Source organism: Sander lucioperca, chromosome 1, assembly GCF_008315115.2.
Source record: "Sander lucioperca isolate FBNREF2018 chromosome 1, SLUC_FBN_1.2, whole genome shotgun sequence".
NCBI lineage: Eukaryota > Metazoa > Chordata > Actinopteri > Perciformes > Percidae > Sander > Sander lucioperca.
Window position 1 is genome coordinate 18,586,231 of NC_050173.1, and position 25,163 is coordinate 18,611,393.

The 25,163-nt window shown below is 40.5% G+C and overlaps 1 protein-coding gene across 6 annotated transcripts in view; it reads left to right on the forward strand.

Moving 5' to 3' along the window:
• The window catches only part of ctnnd2a (catenin (cadherin-associated protein), delta 2a), a 270,891-nt gene extending 246,860 nt beyond the window's left edge, over nt 1–24,031 (forward strand). For 2 of the 6 annotated variants that reach the window (XM_036006801.1, XM_031301332.2), the window contains 5 exons: nt 3,126–3,210; nt 15,222–15,348; nt 19,537–19,668; nt 20,276–20,352; nt 21,238–24,031. In XM_036006801.1, coding sequence (XP_035862694.1) covers nt 3,126–3,210; nt 15,222–15,348; nt 19,537–19,668; nt 20,276–20,352; nt 21,238–21,657 — 841 coding nt within the window. In that variant the 3' untranslated portion in view covers nt 21,658–24,031. The remainder of the gene's footprint in view (nt 1–3,125; nt 3,211–15,221; nt 15,349–19,536; nt 19,669–20,275; nt 20,353–21,237) is intronic. The other 4 variants (XM_036006802.1, XM_036006809.1, XM_036006806.1 and 1 more) reach the window with 4 other exon arrangements.
• The last annotated feature ends 1,132 nt before the right edge of the window (nt 24,032–25,163 follow it).

Genomic DNA, 25,163 nt, shown 5'->3' on the forward strand with positions numbered 1-25,163 from the left:
AATACATGTTTTTGTATATCCCTTTACCCATTATCTTTTACATGGGTTGTCCCAGTGAGAATAAAAGCTGTAACACAGCGTTAGTGACATGCTACTGAGCTGCACCACAGAGTTCATTCCTACGACTTAACATCTACTTGATAGGCATTTACAGGAGTCCTAGATTGGGTTCAGCAGAAATCCTCAAAGGATGCTATAAAAAAATCTGAGGATAATGATATATTATAACAGCTTATGGAAAAGTATGCCATATGTATTTATAACCACGGAACAAATTTATTTACCTGCGCTGTTGTTGAAATGGTTATTATACCATAACGAGGATATGTGCTTAACATTTTTCCAGATTTAAGCAGGGATAATGTTCTGTTCAGTAACGGTGAAGAACACTTACTGCAACCCTTCCGATATAAGCACTAGTTTCTGACACAGAGGTAAAAACAAAGGAATGGATGAATGTTCTGTCGCCAAAATAATCTCAGAACAAAATGAGAATGCTCTCTAATGACTTGCAGTGGCTTTCCTCTTGCTCAAGGACAACCAGCCCTGAATAACTGCAGTAACTTAAATCCTAAAATGTAATGTAAAGATTATGAAAAAATCTAAACAGATTCTCATTGTTGTATTGTGCTGTACCTGTCTAGGCATCATTCAGCTCACCCTGTACTGTCTGTAGTGACCAGTGCTTTAATGTGGCCACACATCCATCATTCACAACTGCAGCTGCCTTCCCTGTGACCATTCATCCACAAAAGACGTCTGGAGAACAAGAAAGATGCAGCAGGAATATAACTCCTGTCACCATGGGTGTCCGAGCAGGGTGTTCTGCCTAGCTGCTATGGCAACTACCAGGTCAGGGGTTGCCATGACACCGGAGCGTTATCGGACGGAGGTCAAATGTTAATTTATTGTTATGGAGCGAGACTCAGTCTATTTAAGAAACTGTGCTCAAGGGTACCATTACAGAGAGAGATGAGGTGCAAATTTCATAGTGAGTGCAGTTAGCTGCTAATGGCTCACACATCTTCATTTTCTCAGGATAGGTACACGGAGGATAAATGCTCCTTATCAGCAGTGCCATGCCACATTCACATAGTTACACACTTTCAGATTGGGAAAATGCCCATTACAGCACCACCATAAACAGACACTATTTACCAACTTATTTGAAACAGCAGGAGATGAGAAATACAGTGAATTGAAAAAGATAATATTATAAACATTGGTTTATGATACCTTTGAAAAACGTCAATGCCAAAACACATCACCATCATGTTAATAGCAACACAAACATTTAGCCTCATTTAACAAAAGTTGCACCCAGATTACTTCAGTCAAATGCAATGAATAATCACAAAAAGTCTGTGGATTATCTTGAGTTACCGGGTCATAATTTCTGGAAAGAGGCATTGCTGTTGATTCTTTTAAATGTATTTTTTGTCGCTTTGAGTACCACAAGCTGAATGCCATCTAGCTCAATTATATTCGATAGAAGGCAGACATCTCTACGGACGATATCTTCAACACTGGGCAACTCACACCATTACAATCAAGATTGATAAATAGCACTACAGGGAAGACTGAAAATATTTTGATTTGAGTGTGAACTGTCTCTTTAAGGTAGTGAAGTCAACAGTGTCCATTAAGATTGTTTTTTCCTTGGGATAACTTTATTTATGTTTAACTATAATACATTCCATTGCATTGTGTTAGGCTGTTGATACCATTACCCCATGCTGTATTTCAATCTTCAAAACACATTCTGTTCTTTTTACTGGGGAAAATTAACCCCAGAGTGAAGCCTGTTTTCAGGCGGGACCTTTGTTAATTTTAGTGGACAAATGGAAAATGAGCTTTCCTTCTGCTTCCCTCTGTAGCTCTTAGAAGGGCAGGGCTTTTGAACTGAATCCTATTGGAGTCATTTTTTAGCTAAGTGGCAGGGATGGGACCATTAGCATGGCAAAGAGGTTCTGCACACATGGTGTGCAGCTGGTTGAGACCAAGGCCACGTTCAGCCCCAAAAATACCTAGCAATAATTTTTTTTTAAAATGAAACGGGGGTGCGGTCTGCCTTTTTATTACCACAAGTTTACATACACGTCTCTGCTGATTGGGTATCACCTGTGACACAGCCAATAAACGAGAGTGACACCCATCAAACGAGAGAAAACGTATCTCAAAGCCGTTGCACATTCTTTCACAACGTTCCGAGGAAACATGTCATTCAACACGGAAACCGTAGCAAAACAGTACACACCGTTTTGAGATTGAACATGCTCCTGAGCTTTATGCATAGACTGTAGATGTAAAGCTAAAACATCTTGCCCCCCGGTGGCTAACTGCAGTATAGGTCATAAATCCCGCCCTCTATGTTAGCGGATGGGACATGGGCCAAATAAAAAAATCACAGTACACGTTAATTTGTTTCCCAAAGATGTTTTTGTCATTTTAGGTAATTCTTATCACGCTGATGTTTGTTCAAGCGTTAATTTCTCTGATAAATTTGGTTTTTATTAGTTATTTGATGCTATAAAATGAGGAGAAACGTCATGATTGACAGCTGTGATTGACCCACGATTGGTGTCTAGCGCAGTGGTCGTTGAAGGGGTTTCAGGGGGTCTCCAACAAAAAGGGGAATCATTTATTTTCACTATAATTTCGTCCATAAGTAACACAATGACAGATTGTACGACTAGTTTGCTCATGGGTTTCATTCACTTTCATTAACAAAACTTCTTAAAGCAAAAATTCTATCAGGTAGGGGACCCTGGGACAAAGTCTTATTAGATGGGGGTCCGTGATCTAATTTGTGTCAGTTTAGGGGTCCTTGATGTGAAAAAGTTTGAGAACCACTGGTCTGGCGGGAGTATGGGCAGGACTTCGATACCGCAGCTCCACCGCCCAATCACTACTGCGCAGACAAAATTACAAGATGGCAGCACCCGTCTTGTGGATATTTGGTTTCACTTTTGTAGAGTGGGAGAAAGTGAACAGGTATCGTCCATCTTTTTATACAGTCTATGGTAAAGACTATATTATAAGGGAAAATAATAACATAGCAAGATCATCCAAATGAATTGGGTCCAGAAGAAATAACATGTTCTCTCTTCTCTATCTATCTGCAGACACTCAGCAAAGGTGGTAAAGGCAGCCTCTCAGGTCCTCAGCAGTATGTGGCAGTACAGAGACCTGCGCTCCCTCTACAAGAAGGTAGGATGTAGTACAAGCCATGTACTCAATTCATCTCACACTGTGTGTGTGTCCTATTTACCTATCATGTTTCCTGTCCCTCTCTACTGCCTACAGCACTATTTCAATGCTTAAGAAATCATTTTTGCATGCCAGACGCCACTTTCCTTACTGCCTATTGTCATACACATGCATTAACTCCAGGGTAAACATTAATATTCTACTTACCGATGTCATGTACGGTCAAGTATGGCTACTGGCTACAGTTATGAAACCTACTGTTGATGAAGAATGAATGTCACATTTATCTCTGCAATGATATGTATTATTTTATAATGGATTAATCACAATTTAGTGTGTAGTAGTTGTGGTATGAACTAATTTTACCCTGTGAATATGAAATCAAAAGTTGTAATGATAATTTTAACATAAAACCAAAACATTATTCTAAAACAGTGCAATCAAACCTGTCTTCACATTATCAGATATCTTGCTAGAAGCATAATGCCGTCGTACAATTGACACCATCCATTAATTAATTAGTGCTTTGCAAATCTCCTCTGATAGGGGGCTCTGATATAGTCATTGATGTGTAATGTGAATAAAGTATGTCTGGATACACCTTTGTTTGGAAGGAGCAACAAAAGTAACAAGCTTTGGCAATATAAAAGTAATATCTAAAATTGCCTGTTCTTAGCACTCCTGCTAATTATATTAGGTGTTTGACACAGCATCTAAATAATTGAAAAAGTAATTACTATATCTACTATATACTATCTGAGGATGAACTGTTTTAGATTTTCATTTTCACTGAAGCAGGTGTTGAGGAGGAGTCTGCTGAAACTGTTGATGTAATGAAGCAATTAAAAAAACACCTGATACACAGTTTAAGTTATCATTTATTCACATTTGAATGGTAAGCTGCATTTTTATGTGAACAGTTGAAGATTTTGGTTCCACCTCTATGTTGTTGGATACCCAGCTGAAACCTCACTGGATGAATTATGCCTTGTTTTCTGGTCAGGACTAATCCTTGTCAGGATTTGCTGTTGTCTCCCAGACTCAACGTGAAGTGCTGCTAAGCTTAGCTAATTACATCCTGCAATCGACAGCTTAGCTCAACATTGCCAATGCATGCCACGAGCTACCACTATCAGTCAGCAGTTTGTGTAGTTTACTGTGTTGATTTGATATTCACAGTATACACAACTGGGAGGCAAATTACAATGAAACATCTTTATATCATCTTTACAACTGTGAGATGCATTTATCATCACTTTGAAATCCTGCTTTTCGCAACACTGGGAACAGGACACAAACCAGTTCTCAGCTGGGTGATATATACAGTATGTACCTCATAGAAAGTATGTGTAGCTATACTGTATAGTCTATAAATCACGCTGTAGCTACTGGAGCGGGTTAACAGGGTGCTGGTTCAATTCCATGAGTCTTCAGGAGGTAACACTCTTTGGGCACTGGTGTATCTTACAAATAAGCTGTGAAGGAAGGATGAAGTGGCTGAAGAGAGTGAAGTCAAGTGCATTTTGTCATTAAATGACCCAAGTAGATCTTCTTTAAACAACCTCAGTGTTATCATATTTATTCAACAGATATTGATTTAGAGACTGGCCACTGTAATATGTGTGGCGTGTGTGTGTGTGTGTGTGTGTGTGTGTGTGCGTGTGTGTGTGTGTGTGCTTTGGCCTTGGGGTCAGTCATAACCACCTCCAAACAGAAGAATAATGGAGTTCTGCTGGGCACCATCACAACTGAGCAACAGTGTTTATAGACGCAGAGGATCAATAACTTTGTGTTAGTCTCTAGCCTATTGTTATTTTTCCAACGTATACACACACATATACAAACACACACACACACACACACACACACACACACACAAGCTAACATTGATGCCAATGGTTATTAAGCCCATCATGAAGACTGATTGGTGGAAATGCTGCTGGCTACCAGGAAACTGTAGCTCATTAATACAGTAGCTAACGTGTAGCTCACGAAGAATGGCACAAACAAGAAAACAGAGAAAACTATATAATGATTAAATAATGAGTAGTGGTGTGTGTGTGTGTGTGTGTGTGTGTGTGTGTGTGTGTGTGTGTGTGTGTGTGTGTATGTTCTTGTTTAACTATATTCTTGGGGTCCAAAAACGGGGAATACAGCGTACTTGTGGAGTCTTGACAGCTTTGTGGGGCCAAAATGCTGGACCCCACAACTTTAAAGGGCTGTTTGAGGGTTAAAACTTGGTTGTAGGTTTAGGGATATAATTAGGTTATGGTTAGGATGAGGGTAAGGGTTAAGGTTAGGCATTTAGTTGTGATGGTTAAGGTTAGGGTAAGGGGCTAGGGAATGCATTATGTCAATGACGGGTTCCCACAAAGATAGTGAAACGCCCTATGTGTGTGTGTGTGTGTGTGTGTGTGTGTGTGTGTGCGCGCTGCTCCCACTAAGACACACACTTGTATCTCTCTTTCTTTCTCTTTCTCCCTCACACACACACACACACATACACACACACACACACACACACACACACACACAAACACTGTTAAGACCCACTTTTCTTCTCCTCCTCTGGCTGTTTTTTTCTTTTCAAATGACAAACACCCACACACTCCTCCTACTTGATTAAAAAAAACAATGATAGATGTTCTGTGCCTTTCACTTGTCAGTAATGAGTGTTGTTGAGTTAATATCTGCCACCAAGGTTATCTGACTTTAGAAGCGTAATCAACAAGTTTCAGCGAGATATGTAGAACTAAAGTAACACATTCAGGGGAAGTGTCCTTGGCTTTGAATGTGGTCTTTCATCTCTGTGTGGAGAGAAAAAAGAAGAACAATGAAGCTGATTTATTGATTTGTTTGAGATGAATGTTTGTGAGTATGCAGGTATTCATGTGTGAACAATTGTATATACACATGCACAATCTAATGCTAAACAATGATACAGCCCTGTGACAAATGACCCCTTAGTGATGCTTATTATGAGCAGTTGTAATTGACCACCTTCTGCTGCCCTAATTTGTGAAAGTGTTGCATTTCATTGCATTATGCTGTATAATGAAGTGTCCATTTTATTTATTTGGGTTTTGGGACAGATATTTGTATTATTCAGTATTTTCCCATATTCAGATTTTAACGTGAAATCTTTGTTGGAAGACATTCAACAGAACACCAATAGAGATTCACTTCAACAAGTCATTTCATCTTGTGTGGTACTTCAAAGAGGTTGTCAAACCTCTTAACAATCAATCTGAAACAAAAGTGAGCTGTCATTCTTTAAACTAGTGAAACTCGTATAAAGAAATCTATTTTAAAGTGCTCATATTATGCTCATTTTCAGGTTCATAATTGTATTTAGAGGTTGCACCAGAATAGGTGTATGTGGTTTCATTTTCAAAAAACACCATATTTTGTTGTACTGCACATTGTTGCAGCTCCTCTTTTAGTTTAGTTTATTTTATTTCAATCAGACAATCAATCACATAAATACACAACATTACTTATATAACATAAAAACGTTAAAAAAAACGTAGTTAGTTCATACAGTGTCATCTTAACTCATTTATAATCAATACTGATCGAAAAGGTGAAGGTTGAAGCATTTGCTTATTACACCTACCCTTTTTACATTCTATTTCATTCTTATTTTGTTCTTAGGTCCCTCAGGATATTGTCAATTTTTTTAAATGTATTATCATTAATTTCAGTATTTTATATACATATTATCACACATATGTGCAGAAGTAAAAAAATAAACAAAACAAAATACATTCCCATTCATATACACATTCATGGCTCGCTTTTATATTTGTTAATCATACTTTTTAGTATTTTTTTAAATCTTTGTAGCATGTAACACATTTTTACTTCCTCACCCTGTGTGTTGAGCTCTCTGTTTTAGATACAGAGTGAGGCATCTCACTTCTGTTCCATCTTTGTTCAGAGTTGCACATGCGCAGCTAGGTAAGCACTGCTAGCTTGTCAGTTGCAGAGTATGAGCAGATAGGCTAGCATTAGAACGTGTGTTACAAAGTGACAAGTGTTCAGCTGGACTACAATAGAGCTGTTTGGAGCAGTTTGTGAACAGTGTTTTCTGTTGAAGATGGTAAGTCCCTTTGGGGTGGACTTTGGGCTTTTTCACTTTATAAACCTATAACGTGCACAAAAAAGATATATAACACAATAAAGGAAATGGAAAAAGCCAAAAAGCATAATATGAGCACTTTAATGTGGCAATGCATTAGAAATTAGGTAAAAAATTGTTCCACCAAATTATATTTTGTTCCACCATTTGTTAGATACAAACAACAAGCTTTCGACCCAGAATCTTCTTCTTTCATGTTGATTTGACTCTCTGTCCGAGTCCAACACTTCTGACTGTTGATGCAGTCACATGGCATCAGCGTGTCCTCGCCTCATCCTGACGACTATGTCCCTCTCTTCAATCGTCATCCTCTCATCCCCAGTATTACACTGAACAGTATCCCCATGTGGCCCAATGGAGCATCATCTGCTTCATACTTCTCTAATCACTGCCACTGGATAGCGTTACACTCAACTGGATGGCATAACACTCCACTGATCAGGCATGAAGGACACTGGTTTTACACGGCAGCCGAGCCAGACGTAGGTTGCTTCATTTCTTGGGATAATTTATTTATTTGTTGATTTTTTACCCCACCCATATTTGCCTCGAGAGGCTTTGTTTGCCAGACTATGATTTCATAAAGACAGATATTAAAGGAAGGAAACAACTTGCTTACTGTAAGATTGATGACTGCACATTTTGAAACAACACAATTTGTTTTGCATCTGTCTCATTTGATCTGATATGATGCAAACATTAAAGAGAAAGATAACTGAAAGATACTACTTTTCCACACCACAACAGCAAAAACAAATGCATCCATCATCCCTAAATTGAAAGAAGATATCTGCAGTCTGTCCTGTTGTAACATCTCCAGTTTCATCCACCTGTACTTCATCATAATCTTCAAACGATCAATATTTTGTAATCCAGTTAAATTCTTGCTGTTATCTTGAACAACTTTTATTAAATGCAGCACAAACAGTTTAAATTCTCATCCTCACACTTTTTAAGCAATTCAGTTAGTAAAGCTGCTGCATTATGCTATACACTCACTCTAAAACTTCCTTTTATAAGCTGATAGATGCCATACCTTACTATTTACTTCCTAAATTTCATGAACACAATTTAGTGACAAACCAGCCTAATTTTATAACTGTGGAAATTGTTGCCGTAGAGGATCCACACTTTGACTTTATCACACAAGTCCAGAGCTCGCAATAATAATAAGTAACTGTTAGTATCCCTGCATGACGCATTAGGTCATGGGTGTTAGGTGCAGTATAAAGCCTGTTAGCCTCCAATCCAAACATGGATTAGCATAGACGAAAGTGGAGTTGGATGTCTCTGCAAAATGTTTGTGAGCAAAAGAGAAGGGGAAGAAAGAGAGAGTGGCAAAAGAGGAGAAAGCAAGAGTGAAGTGATGAAAGAAAGTGAGATGATTTCTTGAAGTTTCTTTATTGAAGTTCTAAAATAAGCATGCTTGTGTGTTGAAAAGAGGAGAAAAGTGTTGGGTCAATAATGAGTCAGTTTGAGCTGGGTTGGCAAAGAGTTGTTTGCTTTGAAGTATTGAAGTAATGAGAGCATTTTGAAACATACTTTCCAACTGTGTGGAAGTTATGGGTGTGGGTGCACGTGCCTGTTTGCGTGTGTATGTGTGTGTGTTTGTGGTGTGTCTTTGAAAATGTGTGGTTTTGTCAAACTGCAGTAAGAAGAGTTAATCACTTCCTACAGCAGTGCAATGGGAGCAGTCTGGGCTGAGAGAGAGAGAGGTAGAAAGAAAAGAGAATTGCAACAGAACAGGGGGCTGGGCTGCCCAGCAGTTTTTGAACGCAGTAAAACGTTGAGGGCCCATAAATAAACAGTAACTCAGTATGAAAATAGCATCTGAGATGACTTGAAATATCAGTGGTGCAGGAGTCATTAATAAATCAAAGACCAAATCTGTTTGTAGCTACACTAGCCTTGCCTTTAGGATAAATCATGTATAATAGTCTCCAGAGTGCAGTAAAACTCTACTTTTACCCAAGTTTATTTGGATTATTTGACAGGATTTTTCCTTCATTGATAGTGTGTGTGTGTGTGTGTGTGTGTGTATGTGTGTGTGTGTGTGTGTGTGTGTGTGTGTGTGTGTGTGTGCGTGCGCGCATGCGCGTGCGTGCGTGTGCGTGTGCGTGCGTGCATGCGTGTGTGTTTCATCTACAAATCATTGGAGGGAAGCCACAGGTCATCTTTTAAGTACACAACAAATGTGCAGTTCTGTTCGTCAGGGGATTTCTAGAGAAAACAAGGTCTTGAAACACGGTCACTTTGTAAATAAACCTAAATAATCAGTCTCACTCACTCACACATGAGCTAAACACTGAATTTCATACTATATATTCTCATATTTACACTTTGTCATATCCCTGTTCAATGCATAGTTTGAGAGATTATCTAGCTTGGGGACTTAATCAGAGGCTCTCTCTCTCTCTCTCTCTCTCTCTCTCACACACACACACACACACACACACACACACACACACACACACACACACACACACACATGCACACATATCCTCATATCACACACATACATCACTCAACACACACACATCACAAAAACAGATACACACACGTATGACAGATGGGGTTCAGGGTCAGAGAGATTGCTGTGTTTGTCACACGTGTGACAGATTTACAGTATGTTCCAGGGATGTGTAATTCAGTATGTGGGTGTGTTTGTGTGATATGTGTAATTGCAATATTTGTGTGTGATGTGTATGTGTGAGGTCACTGATTGCACAGCCTAGTCCTTCGCAGGATCATCGCACAAATGCTCAGTATGCATGTACATTTAAATGTGATTGTTCAATTTGATTCTGAGCCAGCTGGTATTAATTCTTACATTTTTAGCATTTGTAGCTCAAACACAAAGTGCTTTCAAAGATTTGTTGCAAGAATAAAATGATGAGATGCTCTTCATCTAGAGGCAGTTAAAATGAATCCATAATTCACTGCCATATATCGTACATAGGAAAAGTCAGCCAGAAAAAGATAAGCGTTTGAAAAACTTTAAACCAAACTCAAGCCTCAGAAGCTGCCTCTGTGTTTAGCCTGGTTTCGCTCTTATGTTCACCTGTATCAGACAGTGAGAGACAGAGAGAGGGGAGATGGGGGTATGTGGAGATAGCCTGTCTCAGTGAAATGGCTAAAAACAGTATTTTTTTAGAGCTGCAGCACACTCTTACAGTGTTTTGGGCCATTTATAACAAGTGCAACAATAGAATAAAGGTCAATTCCTAAATCAGCAGAACCACAAGCAACCCAAAAAAAAGAATGCAAATGTCAGAGGCGCATCATTCCAGTGAAGATAGATGGGTCATGTGTGAGTGAAGCGCTACTGTAAATCTGAGTGTGAAATGAATGTGAGAGAGAGAGAGAGAAACTAATTGAAAGAAAATGACAATGTTCAGTGGTGGACAAGTCCCAGAAGGGAGCCACCACTCATCATATGTAACCTTTTACAATTTTTACCATAATTGCTGTCTGGCATGAGCGCCGCCAGACACACACACACACACACACACACACACACACACACACACACATACACCTCATTTGTTGGGGCCGTAATCGCTTTTTACCTCGCAGTCCCACGACCTTCAACTAACCATTCAGTGATGGTGAAAGCAACAGACAAAAGGGTTGCCTAGCAACCCATTCTCTTTTTTCCTCCCATTTTTACTCTCATTTTTACAGTAGGGGCTGAAAGGAGGTTTAGAGATTGTTAGAGAGGGGTGAGAGAGGAAGAAGAGTTGGGTGTAAAGAGAAGGAAAACAGGTAAGATGAGGCAAATAGGTGAGAATCAGAGAGAGCAGGTGGGAGCTGATGTCTATATGTGTGGGGAGTCGGGACATACTGTATTAGCTTACAATGTAAGGTTTCACAGTACACTCTGACGCTCAACAAAATGTGGTGGATGTGGTGCAAAATGATGCAAAAAAAAAAATAATAACTAGCCACTGTCTGATTTGGTCCCATATGAAAGTTTGATGTTGATTTAATATTTATTGAACCCATTAAATCTCTCTGACTGTCTGGTGGGCCAGACTAATCCCAAACTAATGCTGTGCAACCAATCATTGTTCAAACCCACAGAATTTTATTTTAAACTAAAGTGGATTGCCCAAAGTTACCAAGTTTGTCATGCTGAATTATGGGCATTCATGGGTTTGACAATTGCACACTGTCAACATCGTGAAATCAATGAAGAGCTGGAACAAGCTGATACACAATATAAAGTGTCAGACATTGTGGAATTTTTCCAACCTTAAATTTACCTAAGAGAGAAGGAAGGAAAGAAACTGTACAATCAATTTATGTGGAGAGAAAAAGTCTCAGACCGTCATTTTAATACATTTTTAAATATTCTCTTCTATACGCGTTTCTCTGATTATGATCATTCTGGCGAGCTTAACTATTGTAAAGTTTAACTATTCCTCAAGTTGCTTGTGAGACACATATATAGACAGTAGAGTGCACACATCACTCAGTGCAAAATACATTCATCATTCAGTATTCATTGACTGTGGTCGTTTGAGATGACTGTTTGACAGTGTCCAATTGCACAGCAAACCCAGTGCTCCATAACGAGGTTACATGGTTTATAATGAGCTGTGTTGGGGGAGAGGAGAAAGAGAATGTAAAACAAGGTGAGTGAGAAGACCGAAGGAGTGGTGTATAAATATATGAAGTGGAAAGGAGAGAATGGCAGAAATGAAGTGTGCTACTTTTGAACTACTGTGTGGCAGAGGATCCAGCTTTCCTTTTTTCATTAGTCCTAGGAAATAGGAGTCAGAGGAGGACAAGGGACTGCGCTCACTCTAGCCTACTTCTCTCCCTCATTCTGGCTGTCTCTCCGCCTCCCATCTGCGCCTCTCCCTCTCGTTACCTCTCTCCTCCTCTTGCTACCTTTACTCTCCTGTCATTACTCTCCCTGCCTATCCCTCCTCCTCCTTCCTCTTATTGCGTTCTGTCATATTTTGTCTTTCCCAGCTTCTACCCTGTCTGTCCCTCCTCCCCCTCTTTCTGCCTTATCTCCTCCATCTTTCAGTCGTCTCATTCTCCTCCCCTCTGTCTCTTCCTCTCCAGTCTAACTGCACTGAAGTGATTCACCTCTCCCATGTACTCGCAGTCACCACATCCAAACCAGTTTTCCCACAGCTGAGGCAACGCGCCCAGACAGTAAAGTTACGATGGAACATGTCTGCATTATCTTTTATCACGGCCCTTGTGCTTTTGCTTTCAGAGGTACCCAATTATCCTAATGTTAATTTGAATTTGGTTCCGGCTCTGTGATTGTTGTTGACTCTCCCAATCCATTTTTATTAAAAGGGCTTTGGCAGTAATTGTGCTTGTGGAGTTGTTAGTTGTATTATTTTTTTTTTCTTCAAGGACAGTAGGATATTCACTAAGCTCATTGAGGCAAGTGTGTTAATTTGCGGTGTGTAAACTGTTGTATGTGCATGTGTGGATGTTGTGTGTTTGTCAGTGTCCTTTAGTGTCCAGAATACATTTTCCACTCGCGCTCTACTGACTGGTAAACTCAAGAAATCAAATTCTCTCAAAGAGATGTAGATTTTTTTTGTGAAATGTGCAGAAGTTTATACACACAACTGCTTTTTTTGGCAGAAAATCATGACAACAAGGACAAACTTTTTCCCCTCAGAGCATTTTACAGTCAGTGTGATCCTTTCTGATCCATTGGTGCTTTGTGGCCACTAAATTTCAAATATTTCATTCATCATTTCATATGTACAAAATTGTGTATCATAAATCAGACTAGGCTACCAATTGTGCCTAAAACTCTGACTTTAAACAGTTCTTCAGCTTGCTACATGGAGGGCTTTATCTCTAAACCCCTCACTGCAAATATAGTTCTGTGATTCATCGAAATGGAATCAGTGTTGTAGCTCTGCTTCCTATACTGCACACTTACCAAACTGGCTCTATCCTTGAGATAGTTTGAAATAGTTTGGGTAACACTTTATGAATTATCATGATTTCATGCATGACTTCATGCATGAAAAAGCACGAATTCATTCATGTAGTATTTCATGAACTATCAGTAATGTACAAGGATTAATAATATCTCATGCCTGACTTAATGCAGGAACAATACATTAATTAATGCATCAGTTAAGGTATTTCAATCATCATGATTTCTGATTTATTAATGGTGTTCATGTCTTCTTCAAAAAACTGACCAGTCACAGAAGTATACATATATTCTTAAGAGGATTGTAGGGTTTTAATCAAGGTAAACTAAACATTACTTCTTCATTACTTCATCATGTTTGTGGCCCTTCCAATAAAGGGCTGACCTGGTCCATCGTTAACATTGACAAATAAGATATGATTAATAGTGGCATAACATTAAGAGTATTATGAATTTAAAAAAGTGGGTTGGCAAAATGATACTGAGGTAACTACAATGACACAAAATACAGTATACTGTAGAGGCATTTTTATAGTTGCTTTATTCATATCAACATAAGGCACTAACGCAGTAATGCCTGAGAACAATGCTCACCCAAGTAGGATATTTATGAATTTTACTATTTACTAACTTCTAAGTGTCTGAACACCAGAAATGTCATTACTCTCCCTGCCTATCCCTCCTCCTCCTTCCTCTTATTACATTCTGTTATATTTTGTCTTTCCCAGCTTCTACCCTGTCTGTCCCTCCTCCTCCTCTTTCTGCCTTATCTCCTCCATCTTTCAGTCGTCTCATTCTCCTACCCTCTGTCTCTTCCTCTCCAGTCTAACTGCACTGAAGTGATTCACCTCTCCCATGTACTCGCAGTCACCACATTACAGTAATGCCTGAGAACAATTGTCATTTGTCTTGACAAATGTTTGTATTTGAGGGGTGACAAAGATGATTGCTGCATATGCCACCATTAATCATATCTTATTTATCAGTGTTAAAGATGGACCAGGTCAGTACTTTATTTGAAGGGCCACAAACATGATGAAGTAATGTAGAAGTTTACTTAATCATGATTACAACACCAAATTCAGTTTCTATAGCCTGTCACTTTAACTTCAGATTTACCTATGAAAAAGACATGAACATTATTAACAAATCAGAAATCATGATGATTGAAATACCTTAATTGATGTATTAATTAACATATTGTTCCTGCATTAAGTCATGCATGATATACTATTAATCCTTGTACATTACTGATAGTTCATGAAGTACTACAGGAATGAATTCATGATTTTCATGCATACCGTTATTATAAAGTGTCACCATAGTTTGTATTTTTTTTGTCCAGGAGTGTTTTAAACTAGAAAGAGATTGATGGGTGATTTCACAGAAGTAGTTCAAATATGTATATTCCTAAAATTTCTAGAAAAAGTCTTTATCTCACCTAATATAAGGTTGGGATCACTGATTAAGTATAAGTAATAAAACACACACATGCTTGCCATATAAAATAAGCCATTGCTCTCATAAAAAATACAGATGTCACAGATAAGTATTCGTTTGAAATATTTAAAAGGGAAGTGACTATGTGACTGGGGACCCCTTTTGTACACATCTTTGTAATGTTTTGTACTGTAAAAACAAAAGAATAAACACTTTACCAACTTAATATTGGATTTTGTGTTTGTGCAGTTTTTTTTTTTTAAAGATTATTTTGTGGCATTTTTAGGCCTTTATTTGACAGGACAGCTGAAGACATGAAAGGGGAGAGAGGAGGGAATGACATGCAGCAAAGGGCCGCAGGTCGGAGTCAAACCTGGGCCCACTGCATCGAGGAGTAAACCTCTATATGGGCGCCCGCTCTACCAACTGAGCTATCCGGGCACCCATGTTTGTGCAGTTATCACAAATGGTAACTAATTTCTTCTCTTTTGTGTGTTTGTGTTGCAGGATGGCTACTCCCAGTATCACTTTGTGGGCTCTGCCTCAACGATAGAGAGAGACAGACAGAGGCCCTACTCATCCTCACGAACTCCCTCCGTCTCCCCTGTCAGGACGTCCCCAAATAACCGCTCTGGTGAGGAACATATGACACTTACAATACAGAGATTATGTGTGTGTGTGTGTGTGTGTGTGTTTCCTTTTTGTACCAAGGCTCTCTTAACAACCAGTTTCAGTTTAAGACCTTCCAACTAAGGACAATTTTGCAAAGATTCGCCTAAAGGCGTTTATTTAACTTTAGAGTTAGATTTAGGCTTGTGAAATCTCACATGGGCAGACATCTGGCGCAGCAAGATCATTGGGGTCTTGAGAAGTTCAGGTACAAAAGTTGGTTATAAATAGGGTTGGGTACCGAAAACCCTACGCAACTGGTAGGAATTGTACCAGATTAGAACGCAAATTTCGGTTCCTTCAGGTCCACTTGATGTGTCGACTGAAATATTGTCCCTCTGTCGCTCCGAAACGGACGTAAAAGCCTTTCTTTGATGTCATTTTTCAGTTTTTTAAGAATCTGTTTAGGAATCGGAATCGTAAAAATCCAAACGATACCCAACCCTAGTTATAAAGGGACAGATAATGGATTGTCATTACCCCAAAAATGTAGGAGTAAATTAGACTAGAGCTCATTCTACTCAAACAGAGAAGTAGTCAAAGGCAGTTTGCATGCCTGGTGTTTTCGAACAGCCATTCAGCTGCCTGCTTTAGTATTTCAAGGTCTTGTCATTGCTATAGATATGGTTCAAGGCTTGAAGCAAGAGAAGGGGGTGGAGGTTTTTTTATTGGATGTTATCTTTTGATTTGGTTTCACTTCTTATGTCAGCATTTTGGGTATATGTGGCACGGTAGGTATTATAGCATTACGTTATTCATATCACTCTGTGTGTAGAAGCTCCACCAGGCAATTAGCTGAGATAAATAAATTAAATGTTATTATTATTTCTTTATATTTAGTTTGTTTAAATTGAACATAAATAGAAATTTAAAACCAACAAGTTGTGGTAGTTTGTAACAACAGCAGATATTCAAATTGTATTTAAGGTTTTAATTTATTCTAGATTTGGTGCAGTTAGAAATGCTTGTTCTCATCTTACCCTTGAGACAAAATATCCCCCTAGTTAGGGAATGAATTTAGTCTAACAAAAAGTGCAAGCATACAACTAACTATGCTGATGTACATGAATGTGGGACATGAATACAACCAGAAGGTACAGATCACAAATGGATTCTAATATGCTATAATTTAAACATTAGCCTGTAGCATCAACATTTACCAGTCGATAGGTCTTTACATCGGGGCTAAATAGCTGTTAGCGTCAGTGCTCGCTACCCCTCAGGCTTTCATGCTGTAAAGCATGATTATCGTTAGCCTTTAGCTTGAGCCCATTGGCCTTCATGCTTAGTAAAGGGCGCATTAGCATTAGCTGTTAGCATCAGTAGTAGAAGAGCCTTTAGCTGTGCTTTCTCCACACCGGGCTAAGCAAGCTGATGAGGCAGAAAAGTACTTTTTCCTTCCTCCCAGCTTAGAGAGGTCTTCAAGGACCCAGCTAACAGAGAGATGGAGGGAGTGAGAGAGGGGGAGAAAAAGTGTGTGTGTGTGTGTGTGTGTGTGTGTGTGTGAGGAGACAGAGAAAGAGGGAGGGATGAGATAAACAGAGAGGGAGATGAAGAGAAAAAGCAAGGAGGCAAGAAGAATTAGGGATTGAGGGATGGTTAATGCAGTGAGGAGGAAGTGAAGGGTGAGGATTTGACTTTGGCCAGCGACATTAAAAATAAGGAGTTTTGAGATCATGGTGCGTAGAGAAATTTGTGGATGTCTGTAGTATAGTGAAGGAGGTGGGGAGGGATGGATTCTCATTCACCCGTTTCATTCTTCTCCTCCGCCTCCTCTTTGCGGTAATCCTACTTCCTTCTCACCTCTCCCTCTGATCTCTCACTCTTTATAGACTGCCTCAGTGCGCGCGCACACACACGCACACACACACACACACACACACACACACACACACACACACACACACACATCTGTATCTCCTCTCTGCATATGCTCCAGACAGCAATCCGGCCCCTTGGAGATGGATCAAAGCCGAAGGAGTAATGATGGCGTGCAGGCACACTGGGAGAGGAGGAGTGAAAGAGTTAGTGTAAGGAGAGAGTGGTGAAACTGTGAAAGAGATAGAGAGGAGGAGGAGAGGTTGCACGCTGCAGAGGATGACAGAGAGACAGAGAGAGAAACAAAGGGGGAGAGAGACCTTTGCATCCATCATGGCCCCCACAGGGTCCTGCTGTGTTTTGCGCTGATAGAACGAGGCTCCCAGCCTCTCATATGCAGCAGTTACAAGCCAGGTCCCCACGGTAACCGTAACCAGTAGTGATGGCGCTGTCTCTGGGGGTGTCTGTGACAGGTTTGAGCATCCACCTTAATGGAATCTGCTGCGGGGGATGACAAATGCTAAAAATTAAATATCAAAAATGTCAAAACATTATAAAAGCATAGCATAGCTCCTGTCTCCCATGTTCTCTTGCTTTACTAAATGTCTGTAATTTCATTCACCACAACCAAGTAATCTCTAGTATTATAGATTTGTGTGTGTGCATATACAACATTATCTCGGTAAAATGCAGGAAAAGCTGGGGAACAGAAGAGGTTAGAATGCCCTTTTCCTTTTATTGTCAAATATTAAAAGGTTGGATAAAAAAGTTAGTTTGTTAGTATTCAAAGAGATAAAGTGAGATTCTAAGACACTCCAAAAATCACTTTAAAAGCCTTTATTTTCTCTCTGGCTAGTCACAAGTGTTTTGCTTCAGTGCTATTATCTATGTATAGGAGAACAGCCAAAGGGAACAAAGGCTTTTTTTATACAGATTTTTGGCGGGCTTTACATCTGGTGCTCTCCATTAACTGTGTGTGTGTGTGTTCACACACACATACTGTATTGAGTATTGATGCATGTGTTTCTCTCCAGTAGCTACAGTCCGACAGTCGTCTGCAATTCTCAAAGTTAGGTGCAAGTCCAAAGAGCTTAATTTTAGAATGTGCGTCACATCTGAGGGTATGGATTATATATACTGTATATGTACTGTATGTATGGTGGGTTGTTACAGGAGTGTTTAGCTAAGCAGGCTGAAGGGGCTGACACACAGGTAGGCAGGATTTTGGCAAATCAATGTGCAAGATAACAGGGACTGAGTAAGCACTTCAAGAATGCTAGAAGGGGATTACATTGTGACATGCTGAGTGTGTGTTTGTGTCTGAGAAAGAGGGGAAAAGACATTGCATGTACTATGTGTGCTGGGTCTGTCCTCACCATGTATGGGTGCACACAGGCATGTGTGCGGTGATGCATTCATGTGTGTAAAATAGACCCAGTCCAAAAGCTTGAGAAAGTGACAGACATAAAAGAATTGTGAGGTTTGAAGACTTAAAATAGCATTGAAATTCCAATAGGATAGTATTTGTGAAGAAATCAGCCATCAAGCTCTGCTGTACTGTAAAGTTAAAACACACACACACACACACACACACACACACACACACACACTGAATGACTAGTGGTTACATTTCCAGTCAGGACATTGTTCAAGTGAACCTTTGTCAGGACAAAAGAATAAGGCCTGTCTTTGTGATGGTACAATGTCCAGTGTACAGTTGTGTAGTGTGCCACGAGCAGAGTAGAGCTAACTGCTGCTCTCTCTGTTTTCCAGCAGTTAATGTGTCGCTTGCCAGTTTCAGATCTGGATATTTCACCTGAGCTTTAAACACAAACAAAAAAAGACAAACATTGTTTGTTGAATGGATAAAACATGTACCAGATAGAAATTTGATATTCAAATAATGTGTCCAAAAACTGGCGTGTGTGCGTGTGTACGTGTGTACGTGTGTACGTGTGTGTGTGCGTGTGTGTGTGTGTGTGTGTGTGTGTGTGTGTGTGTGTGTGTGTGTGTGTGTGTGTGTGTGTGTGTGTGTGTGTGCATGCATGTGTGTGTGAATTCCCAGATGTCCTTTAACATGCTGGAGGTGATCCTTTATGCTGACAAGCTAAATCATGAATAATGACTGTGCACCTTGAAATACCAAGACATACACATTCACACAAATATAAGCATGCAGAATGTGAAGGTACATGCTGTTCAGGGTTTATTGCTCATTATTGTGTGTGTGTGTGTGTGTGTGTGTGTGTGTGTGTGTGTGTGTGTGTGTGTGTGTGTGTGTGTGTGTGTGCGTGTGTGTGTGTGTGTGTGTGTGTGTGTGTGTGTGTGTGTTTAGCGAGCGCTCCAGCCTCCCCCAGAGAGATGATGAGTCTGAAGGAACGCAAGATGGACTACGATTCCACGGCAACCAACGCTGGTTTCCATAGCAACAAAGGAGAGCACACATCCCGAAAAGACGGCATGGCAGGTGCGCACGTGTGTGTGTGTGTGTGTGTGTGTGTGTGTGTGTGTGTGATGGAGAGACAGAGAAGAATTAAATGATTCTATTTTATCCCCCTCTTTATCTTTCTTTCTCTTCTATTTTCATTCCCCATTTCTCCTCTCACTTTCTCCCCTTATCTGTCTTTTTTTTGACCTCACACTATTTTTCTTCTTATTCACACACTTTGATTTTTCACTATCTTTGCCAGTCTTTCTTTCCAGTATCTTTCTCTCTCTGCTTTCTCACTATCTCTCCTCTCTCTATTTGTTTCTTTCTCTTCCTCTCTCTCTTCCATTGTCTATGTTTCTCTTTCTATCTATTGGTCTCTTTCCTTTTCTTTTTTTGTCTTCCTCTCAAAATGTTCAATGCTCACGAGAGACACTAATTGCCAGACTTTTAGACAAACTGCAGGAAGATTTGGGCTCTAATTTGCTGATTTTTGACTAAGCCAATTGTGGAGTTTCCCACGATTTTGTCTGTCTTTGAATTATTATAATTATTGTTAGCAGAAGTAGTGGTGCTAATCATCTTTATCATATATTTACATAAAGGTGTTGTCTTTCTCGATTCTTTCTGTCTTCCATCCATCCAGTTCAAGTATCCTGTGGGACATCTACGTTGTTCCGAAACTCTTACCTGACCTCCAGTGATGACATTAAGCAAAACCAGGTGAGTAATAGGAGTCTATAAATGTACTACACACTTGCACTTTTATATGTGCACCCAGTCACACACAAGCACAGCAGGTCTTAGCAGTGCATGCGTGTCGTCAGGGCTCTCCTAAATTGGCATATGCTGTCATGACAGGGTGGTTATTAGGAGAGATAGTGGCAGGATGGAAGAGGCTCACACACACATGCACACAAAAGGTGTCTCACTGTGATAAGAGACGCACTGGCAGAATGTGCATGGAGATACGCCCTCAGCTCAGGCAGTGTCAAATCGCTACAACCTGAAACCACACCCGACTGCCAGTTGAAATCATTACCTCGGCTAATTTTGCTAATTATTGCTTCTGTTAAATGACTCTGCTGGTGAATAGGGAGGGGTAACAGAAAGCAGCATAGCCTTCGACTAGGAGGATTAGAGTTGAAAATGTGTTCTTTTTATTATATGTATTAAATACATAATTTACAGTAATTATGTATTTAATAAGTCCTTTGTTTGGATACAAAACTTTGGTTTTACCACTGGCAGTTAAACTCTCCTAAATAACTAAAATGGGTGAGCAAAGGTTTTTTAAACATATGTTTTCATACATACAGAAACAAGCCTGTGAGAGTTAGTGTTAGAGATAAATTCATTACCTGCATGTAGAGTAGAGAACTGGCAGCATGAGTCTTCCCAATTGATTCCTATCTGAGCGTTTTTATTTGTACTGCCTGCCTTTTTAAATCTTTCTCTCCCATGTGCTCACTCTCTATCTGCCTCTCCCTGCTCTCCTCTCCATCTCTCCACCTTTAATTCCCTCCCTGATGACTCTCCATTCTTGCTTGCTGCATCTAACCCCCACCTACCACTTCTCCGCCACTTCCACCACTCCCCCCTTACTAGGCTCCAGTCCAGCCCTGCATCGTGCCCCCCCAGCCCCTGCAGGACAGCCCGTCAGCAGCGGTGCTAAAAGACTACGACCCCTATCCTCCCCCTCCTTCCTTCCCCCAGCCTCAGCCGCCGCAGCCTCCACCTCACAGCCAGAGCCGGAGCTTCAGTGAGGTCTACTACGAGGACCAGGGACCCCCACCTCCTCCATCCCAGCCACAGCCGCAGGTCCAGGCTCAGGCCCAGCCTCAGGCCCAACCCCAGCAGCCTCCGAGCTCCTCCGGACCGCCTCGAGACCCGCGGGAGGACCTGCGCATGCATCTGGGCCTCAAATCCACCGGCAACTACGTAGACTTCTACTCGGCCTCTCGGCCATACAGCGAACTGAACTACGAGACCAGCCACTACCCGGCCTCGCCCGACTCCTGGGTCTAGTTAGACTATGATGATGGGGGGGGGGGGCAAGAGAGAGTCTGTGAGTGCGTGTGTGAAAGGGATTATTTTTGCAAGCGATCAATAGCAGATTAACAAAAGTAACAGCAAGTGGCATGTTGGATATTGTAGCCAATGGCAGGACATTTGTCTTCTCTAAAATAAGGGGGAAGACAGAGCTAGATGGGGTTAAGAAATGAGGTCAGGTCGAGTGACAAAGAGAGACTGTGCATGTGCATGTGGACATTTTTCATTTTATTTCCAGACCACTTTATTTCTTCAAAGTCAGCTCCATTGCACCGGTGAGTGGATAAGGGGGGAATAGATATGAAGAAGTGTGTTTGAAGGGGTGAGAGAGGAGTGGGCGGGACTCCCAACGCGGGAGAATAAAGAAAGAGAGAAAATGAGCAGGCGTAGAGAGTATGCAGAGAGCTAGAGAAGAGGAGAGAGATGGGATCAAGAAATAATGGGGAGCAGATCAGGGTGAGCTCTTACTCTGTAGGAGCAGGAAGTGGCCTGACCTTTTGTTGAAGACAGAGAGGACGAGAGGAAGGACAAAAGATGGCACGAGGGTTCTTAAGGAGGTCAGAAGGAATAAAAGCACAGAAAAAGATGAAAGCACATCAGGCACAAGGCAAGATATATAAGTTTACCATTTCACCCAAGTGACAAACGTAGCACTGCTTTTATTTGCCGCCTTTTTGTTGCAATGGCCTTGCCGCCTACGGAGGCTTCTGAATTTGTTTCCAAGGAATTTCATCTTCAATAGACTTCTTCTTTTGTCATTATTCTTTTACATCTTTTTTTTTTATTTGTACTTTTGTAAATTTTCACTTTCACAAAATCATTTTTATTTTCTGTGTACAGTTCAAAAGTGATAAAGTGTGTATATTACACATGTTTTTGATGTGGCCACTTGTGAAAATATGACTATGACTGATTGATTGATGAATCTGATTTTTTTCCATGACTGACTACTGACTGAAACAAGAAAAAAGCAACAAAAATAAGTGAAATGAAAACACAAGAAGCAGAAAAGACAGACATCGCCATGATGGATGTCAGTGGACACCTTTGTTTTGCCCTTTTCCAAGCCGCAGAGGAAACCCCACAGTGTTTGTGTTTTTCTCTCTCCATCAAATGAATTTTGTTGTGGACAAGCTCCAACGTCAAGAGCAGTTCAAGGATGCCAGAGCATCAGATTGGCAGAACAGCAACGCTCCCAAGTCCCTGTCAACAAAAGTGCTTTTTCACTGCCTAAAGAATATACGTGTATGTTTAAAGCACATTCCCTGTCTTTGGAAAGGGTTGTCTTTTCCTTTTGGGGAGCTGATATGTTTGACCATGTCAACTTTCAGTGGTTTCTCATCATCACTTGTGCATAAAAACTGGTCCATCTGACAAGAGCCGCCATGGCTATTGCACATTTTAGTGTACAGTAGAGATGAAGAGAAAGAGAGAGACATGACATTGTGCCAAACTTTGACACCTCGTGGACCAGTCCTAAAGGACTTTAAAGGGACATTCTGTCGAAGTTTACAGACGATGACTCCCTCTGCTGTTTGTAACTTTTATTTTCTTGTGTTTTGATCAGGTGATGCCGTACTTATTGCTGGGGATCATGAGTAACATCTCCCTCTCATAGATGTACAGACCTGCCTCTCTGTGTTGACTGAGCATGTGTGGACGTGTGTGTGTGTGTGTGTGTGTGTGTGTGTGTGTGTGTGTGTGTGTGTGTGTGTGTGTGTGTGTGTGTGTGTGTGTGTGCGTGCGTGCGTGCGTGCGTGCGTGTGTTTGTGTAAGTTTGTGTACGTGTGCATGTATGCGACAGAATGTGCGGCCCGTGTGTGTGTACACGTAAACTTGAGCGAGCGTATCTATGCATGCATGTGTGTAGTTGTGTGTATGTGCCTCTGTTGCGTGTATGTGCGTGTGCGTTCCTGTGTAAATCAATGTCCAAACAAGGCATTCCTACCGACAGTTTGTCCAGTTTTACAACATGAAAAACCAAGGTAAAAATCACTAGAATGAATTGTTGATATAGAATGACAAATCTATGAATATATGAATATAAATATAAATATATATATAATTTTTATGTGCCGATGTCAGTGTCCCTAAATGCAACAAATGTTCGCAGAGAAAAAATGATTATGTGGTGTACAACAGGACTCTTGTTCACTTGACCTAAACGTGGAAGCTGCTGATCGCTCTCCCCCCCCCCCACCTATTGAGACAAAAGAGAAATCCCACCTAAAGATGCTCAGGCTCTGGTGCGAGTTGTGTGTTATTGTGTGTCCATGCTTCTTAGATGACCCTGCTGAGAGAGGACCGTACTTGAACACAAGGAAAAATAAAACGACTCTTTGCAATCAAACACCATGGTCTCCACTACTGTTGATCATTTTAAACAGAAGAACTTGTAGATAGGGATGTGTCCGATGTTTTCTTCAGATGTACATTATAAAGTGTTTTACTCACAAGAAAAAAAAGAATCACGTGATGTATGGCGTGGCTGAGTCTCGCTTTGCCAGCCTTTCCTCCACAGCGCTACGGAGGAGGGTCTGGCTAGTCCACACAGCATTCCAGGATGGGAGGAAAAACGTGCTCTTGTTTATTGGCATTTCTTTAAACCAATCACAATCGTCTTGGGCGGTGCTAAGTGCCGAGCAGAGCCCCGGTCCCCCTGCAAAATAGCCTCGGGAAGGAAGTTGTTTTGGTGGAACAAATGTACGTTCAAAAGTTGTTTTAGTCGTGCAACAGAAAACTCAGATTGGACAGATAGTCTAGATAGCTGTCTGGATTTACCCTGCAGAAATTTGAGGAGCAGTTAACCGTAGTCCTCATAAATCCACAGGAGTTTAAAATTACAACACAAAGAAAGCGGAAGGTAACGGACATCCATTCTCATTCTTTTATTCAAAAGGGCTTCAGCTGCCTTTGAAGAGTTAATAGCATGACAGTTTTCTTCCCACAGCCCTCCTTAGGTTTTTGAGCCAGACTTTTAAAAACTGTTCTGTAAAAACGGAAATAGCAATAACAGGTAAAGGAGTTCATTACATATCCAATCAGGCCAAACAACAAGATGCTGAGTACAAATACATGTTTAGAACATAGTAACTACTGTAAATATATGTTGAATGTACAAGGGGACAGTGTACAACAACATAGATGTCAGTAGCATTAACCCTACACCAAACACTACCTTGGAAAGCTTTAAGTGACCACTTTTAGTTAATGCCGTATCTGTAAAGTGTCCATTCATTGACACAAAATAAATGAACAATGTCAAATATGATCCAGTCTATTTAAATCCTACCACAATTTTATCATAGCGTTAAAGGGTCACTGATTTGACCTATGTTCAGTTTGCTATACAGCCTGCCAAACAGCTGTATAATGTCTTCTGTGGCTCTGGAGAAGCTTTCTTAAATTCATGCTAATTTTCAGGTTCATAATTGTATTTAGAGGTTGTCCCAGAATAGGTTTACATGGTTTAATTTTCAAAA